Raw genomic sequence first — 7,500 nt, forward strand, 5'->3', positions numbered from 1 at the left:
AGATATGGCATGAGGCATTCACGAGTTGGAAAATACCAAATAACGCAGCGTCGTTATATCTCCGCGAAACAACTGTATTTCTTCAGCGATTGCCTTCTCAGGGCTCCTTCTTGTGAAGTAGCAATAGTAGGAAACAACTAACAGGCTCTATGTGATGGGTCCAGGTGGTCCTGCGCTTATTGAAGGCATCCAAGAGCACTTGGAGTCGTCACAACCCGTAGATCAATTTATATATGACAATCATGTTTCACAATCAATTATAAGTACAGTCGACCTTAATACAACTACAGCGTAAGTATCATTCTCAAGTATTCAACGCTGAGAGAACAACGGCGCTTTTATTCTCAAGTAATGACTTTCTCTCTTTCAGATGCCTATGGGCCAGCGTCTGACCTTATCGACATTATTCGACAACTGTACAAAGACCGTGAGGGGTGGCTTTCCCCATTCCCGTGGTGCGAAGACTTTGGATTCCATATCGACAACATTTTTACCAGTCTCAAAATGGTCAGCAGGAAAAAGAACGAGGGGTAAGGACTGATTCCATTGTCAACATGTTGGAAATCTTCAAACCACACGAGGAATGTTCACAACCCAAAAGAGTTTTGATTGAAGGACAGCCAGGCATGGGAAAGACAACCTATTGTAACAAGGTGGCTTACAACTGGGCGAAGAACTGTAAAGCTGAAGATTCGTTTCCTGATGTCCAAGTGTTGCTGTTGTTGAAATGTAGAGACATTTTCTCTGACTTATGGAAGGCTATTGATGACCAGCTTTTACCGAGAGATATAGAGAAAGAAGAAAGAGAGAAGTTCCTTACCTTCGTTCGGGACCATCAGTCAAAGGTTTTGCTGATACTTGATGGATTGGATGAGTTGCCAAGCAATTATTTACCCATCTATAAAGAAATCGTTCAAGGGAGAATGCTTCCAAAATGTTACTTAGTGGTTACAGCTCGCCACGAAGCTGGGATAAAAGTACGGGAGTGCTGCCACACCCTGTTGGAGGTCGAAGGATTTACCAAAAACGCTGCTAAAGGTTTTATCCGAAGATATTTCAACTCCAATGAGCATATGGCGAGAAAGCTCTTCGAGAAGCTGGGCACAGATGCAAGACTTAGCGGACTAACTGCAAATCCATTGAATACAGCCCTTCTTTGTCTCCTTTACGAAGACTTCCAAGGAGACTTGCCCAAGGGTAGAACGCTGCTTTACCACGAAATAGTGCAGTGTATCCTGAGAAGGTATAGGAGAAAGAAAAAATTACCAGAAACGGACGAAGACCTAACACAATTATACCACGCTGAATTAAAGCACCTTGGTTCTATAGCGTTGAATGGCTTGCTCAACGACAAGATGTATTTCGACGACAGTGCATTCAGAAAAGTTACCAGCAACTTAATACCTGAATTGGGTTTTCTGTCCGCTCAGGCTGGGCGCAGCAAACGAAGACCGAGCTGCTGCTACGCGTTTATCCACAAGAGCTTTCAGGAGTTCTTTGCGGCATTTTATCTCAGTTGCCAGCTTGTCAATGAGGAAATTAGTCCTGATGACTTAGTTGCTGACAAAAGATATTTTAAGGAGTTTCAACAGGTACTCATGTTTACCTGTGGCATCTTGGCTCATCAGTTTGAGGCAAAAGCCATGGCAGTTATGGCAAGTATAGCAAGACAAATTAACCAATCAAATGAGAAAGAAAGGGATGACTACCTATGGACTGCATTGAATTGTATTAAGGAAAGTGAAAAGGAACAAGGTACCCTTGCAAAAGAATTGGCGCGTTCTCTTGGTTCGCGTCTTGAAATTGGGCGTATTTCGTGTCGACAGCAGATAGGTGACAGTAGCGCTGCTATACTGGCTCACGCAATGGCAGCAAACTCAACGGTGACAGAGTTGACTTTGAAATACAATGGAATCGGCGACTCAGGTGCTGCTGCACTGGCTAAAGCAGTGGAAATCAATTCAACGCTGACAACGTTGAATTTGCCTTCAAATAGAATCGGTGCCGCAGGTGCTCCTACACTGGCTAAAGCAGTGGAAAACAATTCAACGCTGACAAAGTTGTATTTGAAATCCAATAAAATCGGTGACTCAGGTGCTGCTGCACTGGCTCAAGCAATGGGAGTAAATTCAGCGCTGGCAGAGTTGGATTTGTCTTACAATGGAATCTGTGACTCAGGTGCTGCTGCAATGGCTGAAGCAGTGGAAATCAAGTCAAAGCTGACAAAGTTGTATTTGAAATCCAGTAAAACCGGTGACTCAGGAGGTGTTGCTGCACCAGCTAAAGCAGGGGAAATCAAGTCAACGCTGACAGAGTTGGATTTGTTTGACAATGGAATCGGTGACTCAGGTGCTGTTGCACTGGCTAAAGCAGTGGAAATCAATTCAACGCTGACAAAGTCGCATTTGTCTTACAATGTAATCGGTGACACAGGTGCTGCTGCACTGGCTAAAGCAGTGGAAATCAATTCAACGCTGACAGAGTTGGATTTGAATTTCAATAAAATCGGTGACTCAGGTGCTGCTGCACTGGCTAAAGCAGTGGAAATCAATTCAACGCTGACATAGTTGAATTTGTCTTGTAATGGAATCGGTGACTCAGGTGCTGCTGCACTGGCTAAAGCAAAAAAAATGAAAGAGCCCTTTGGCCCAGTTGAACGTATTTTATACTAATCGAAATGGCCATTGTCAAAACATTTTCCTGCCTTGGAGTTAATCAGTGGACCAAAGGTCAGAGCCCAAAAGAATTGTTGCACTGTATTAGAATTACTAGCATCCTTTGAACTATATTAAGCAGCCAAATCGGCTAACCCAGTATTGCATCCAATTTAAATCTTGCTGGGTTAAGATTCTTTCTGTATTGTTTTCGCATTATGATATAGCATTGGCATATCAAAGGATATCGAAATACCTAGAACAAAACGTTTTGTTCTCAAAGGGTTTGAATTTCCAATGAAGATCCTTTCGACAATTGTACAGCAAACGGTTTTAATTGAAATGAAATATGTTTCATTACATGAAGTATACTTTGTATTATTTGGTTTTGTATGCATTCAAGGAAGTTCAAACGAAAGTCTCAAGTGAATGGAAAACCTACGCTTGGAAGTAAGCACAGTGCTAATCCATTGATGCGAGGGAGGCCACACTGCATTAAATTTCTTGCTTCGTTGTTGTTAGTTTCTTGGTTGTTTCTTGGAGTCACACGATCGCTTATGACTTTTACTCTGTTCTCCGCTTTAAACTGGTCGTGACTTCCGTACACATGGGTATACCCACCAACACACTTGCATCAGTTTGAAAATGACTTCCGCCCAGTTCGTCAAATCTTTTGTCTACACACCTGGACCAGGCGACGTTTTCATGTTGTTTCATTTTTCATTCAGATTAAGAGTCATTTGTGTTAAAATTATCGGAGTCCCATTTAAAGGATCCTAGTCAGCCACGTCTATGTTTTTGTTGACATACGGGAGTTTTGGTGATGTATTACTCTTGGGACTTGCCCAAACCAAAAATAATCGTAAGAAAATGCGAGATATTTTTATTGGCTCACCTATCTTTCTTTGACACCCAAGCAGTTGGCAATGAAAACAAGGCGAGATAGTTTCATTTAGTTTCATTCGTTGCTTGTGCGGTCCCTTGTAAGTAATGATAAGCACTACTGAGTCTCAGCAAAAGTAAACGAAAGATGGCTTCATATGTCGCGCATGCAATACACACTTGAAGGATAAGATAAAATGCTCTTATTTTACGTTCCTAGAATTTCTTCGTTTTCAAGTTTACCAAATCTTAAAACGGATGTTGAATCCAACAAGAATTTCTTCCTCCTGTTAATTAAAGACAAGCTGACCTCTACAGTTTTTTACTTAACTCACCATCACAAGGCGTAAGTGTCCATCACAAGGCGTAACTCACCATCACAAGGCGTAAGTGACCATCAAGAGGCGTAAGTCACCGTCACAAGGCGTAACTGACCATCACATGGCGTAACCCAAGATCACAAGGCGTAACTCACCATCACAAGGCGTAACTCACCTTCACAAGGCGTACCTTACCATCACATGGCGTAACTCACCTTCACAAATAAGTGAAGTCACCGTCACAAGGCGTAACTGACCATCACATGGCGTAACCCAAGATCACAAGGCGTAACTCACCATCACAAGGCGTAACTCACCATCACAAGGCGTACCTTACCATCACATGGCGTAACTCACCGTCACAAGACGTAACTGACCATCACAAATCGTAACTCACCTTCACAAGGCGTAACTCACCATCACATGGCGTAACCCAAGATCACAAGGCGTAACTCACCATCACATGGCGTAACTCACCATCACAAGGCGTAACTCACCATCACAAGGCGTACCTTACCATAACATGGCGTAACTCGCCATCAAAAGGCGTAACTCACCGTCACAAGGCGTAACTTACCATCACAAGGTGTATTTCACCGTCACAAATCGTAACTCACCGTCACAAGGCGTAACTCACCATCACCAGGCGTAACTCACCGTCACAAGGCGTAACTCACCATCACATTGCGTAACTCACCATCACAAGGCGTAAGTGACCATCACAGGGCGTAAGTGACCATCACAAGGCGTGAGTGACCATTACATGGCGTAACTCACTGTCACGAGGCTGACATGACATAAACCTGGGCCTAAGCTGTCAAAAAATCCAGTTTTTAAGAGTGTAAGCTATGTAGCTTTTGTTCAATAGCCCATTTAACAATCTACTTGAATGTTATTCCCAGCTTAAGTACTTTCAAACAACGTTTAGAGAAAATAATTCTAGACCATTGTAAATAGGGAACATTCTAAATACGCCCAAAACAACGGCATACATCAAAACCCATACCGAGAAAACATGGAAAACAAAATCAACGAAATGAACCCATCGTAAATTGAAGGAACCCCTTCCTAAGCGACACCTACCTCGTGTGGTTTGGTGGAAAAGCCGGGGAGTGGAGTGCTTGGGTGCCGGGGTCTGTGGAAAACACGGGGTGACTAAATAAACTAAGTAACGACACGTCACGCTATTTTAGGGTGTTTAAGGAAAATCTTTAGTTACTCACGAGCTTAAAACTCGAAAATGGTAATATGGAATTCCTTTACTGATAAGATTATCGTTACATCACAAACGAGATGATTCTGAGCGCCAGGCAAGGAAAGGGAACGCGAACATTGGGCAAGGTGAGAAATCTTCATCATCTCTCGTGTCAGTTTTATTTTCTTTGACGAGTTTATTTCAGTCATCGACTGCAAATAAATATTTAATCAGGGAACGAGAGAAACAGATCGAGAGAGCCGAACAGCTACGGTGCAGTGGGGATTTAACCGGAGCCATGAAAGCACTGGTTTCGGCCGCAGAAATAAATCATGATCACGTCTGTGGGTTCATTGAAGTGAGTTCTACAGTAAAAGGAGTTTGGATTTTATTATCTACATCACCTCTTTAAAATCCTGTTAAATGTTGACTAGACCTTCAACTGTGGTACTTTAAAATATGGTATGTCTAACTATTCTTCTTAGATTTACCGAAAGAGGACTATCAATTACATGGTTGCTCCATATGAGGCAGATGCCCAAATAGCATACCTCATGAAGAATGGTTACACCGATATTGTGATTTCCGAAGATTCTGATCTTCTAGCATACAAATGCCAAACGATATGTTAAATAAGTATCATGCACTCGATACATGACAGCAGTACACCCCTAGGGTCAAAAGGCATTACCCCTTTTTTTTATTACACTAAGTTTAACCAGAAACCCATAAGGGTTGAAATGTGTAACGCGCGTTCACAGCTTCCGAATATTCAGTGCGAACTGATTGGTTGAATGTTTCAGTGCTAAGTACCATATTTGGAAACCCCTCGGTCTTGTTGTTCCAAATATGGTACTTAGCAAATTGAATATTCAGAGGCTTGTTTCCCAGCACACAAGGGGCCGTTACACGTTTCAACCCTTATGGGTTTCTGGTTTAACTGAATTATACATATATATTTTTTTAATCATTCTATAATTAAGACACAAATGCATTCATTTAGTCATTTCCACGTGAAGCAATTCTAAGCAGCATTTTAAAAAAACTTCAGAAGTTGTATACCAGCACCAATAAAGCTCAGAATTGAATAATTTCAAAATTATAATTTATTCAACATGTCATTTGCCTGCCCTTCTTTTCTCATTTGTTCACAGGTTTTATCCAAGCTGCAACTCAGTGGTGCATGTCAAGTAATCAAGCTTGAAAAGGCATTGGCCCACTTGTCACTGACGCCTTAAGGTTTCTTTAACATGAGTATTGCTGCAGGTTGTGACTACCTTCCAAATGTACGTGGAATGGGAATTCACTCAGCAAAAAAGCTTGTGACAGAGGAAAATAATTTCTTGGCTGTTCTGCAGAGCAATAAATATGCCCCAGGTGCATACATAAGTGGATTTCAAACAGCCAAGGCCATCTTTCTGCACCAGACAGCGATAAATCGTACTGATGGAACAACAATCCCATTATCATCATGGGGAGAAACTCCCGATTCACATTCCCAAACATCATGTGGGATGTATCCACTTAAATACTTTTTATACCTAGTGTATGTCGGCGAAAAGAATACTTCCAAAAACTCCAGATGCTGAAATTTTCATATGCAAGCCTTTGAAGTCTTAATGGTGCACCCTCTAACTGGTCTTCCCTCTTGATGCTTGTTTGTTGTCATAACCGAAAACAAACCCTGCTTATTACCGTATGAAGTCAGCTTCTGCGTATTAGGGAATGAGGGATCGAACTCAAAATGGACCCAACATATTGTCATGTGAGAGAATTTCATGTTTATTAATTCCTACAAGTCTCCTGTTATCCCCCTCCACAAAAAAGTCAAAATATAACATTACATTAAACTCTTGTTCTTTTTTCACTAGTAGATGTTCAAGTCAACAAGATTAGTTTCCTTAATATGAAACATGATTTTGCTGCTGGGAAAAGAGTATGCTGTTAACCTGGCTGTGGGTAATGTTGACCCCAAGATGAAGACATCCATTGCAAATAATGTTCCACTTCCTGCTCAGGTAAAATGTGGTTCTACTGTTGCTTTTTCATTAAAAAGAAAAGCTATGCCTCTCTACAGTTATTTAAGGTTAAGGAAACCTATGTATGGCAGAAAAAGGAAACAATTTGTGGGCCATTGTCTTGGTGTACTGTCTGTGTACTTAAGTGACAATCTAGCAGTTAAGTACAGGCAGAACCCCATAAGGGTCGAAATAGCTTCCGAATATTCAGTGCGAACTGATTGCTTGAATGTTTCAGTGCTAAGTACCATATTTGGAAACCACTCGCTCTTGTTGTTCCAAATATGGTACTTAGCAAATTGGATATTCAGAAGCTTGTTTCCCAGCACACGAGGGGCCGTTACACGTTTCAAGTTATATTTTAAAAGTTGTTGAAATGGATTTTTTGTTTCCCTTAATATCTTTGAGACAGCACAAGAAACACATAATGA

The 7,500-nt window shown here is 41.5% G+C and overlaps 1 protein-coding gene across 1 annotated transcript; it reads left to right on the forward strand.

Annotated features, from left to right (window-relative positions):
• The first annotated feature begins 554 nt into the window (after positions 1-554).
• Positions 555-2,567, forward strand: LOC138014103 (NLR family CARD domain-containing protein 3-like). The gene has a single exon (XM_068861132.1). It carries the CDS (start codon positions 555-557, stop codon positions 2,565-2,567), a length of 2,013 nt encoding a protein of 670 aa, XP_068717233.1.
• Positions 2,568-7,500: the final 4,933 nt, after the last annotated feature.

The sequence above is a fragment of the Montipora capricornis genome, chromosome 8, assembly GCF_036669925.1.
Source record: "Montipora capricornis isolate CH-2021 chromosome 8, ASM3666992v2, whole genome shotgun sequence".
Lineage (NCBI taxonomy): Eukaryota > Metazoa > Cnidaria > Anthozoa > Scleractinia > Acroporidae > Montipora > Montipora capricornis.

Excerpts from the sequence above, each read along its gene's own strand:
- LOC138014103 (XM_068861132.1), top strand. The coding sequence starts at position 555 with ATGTTGGAAATCTTCAAACCACACGAGGAATGTTCACAACCCAAAAGA.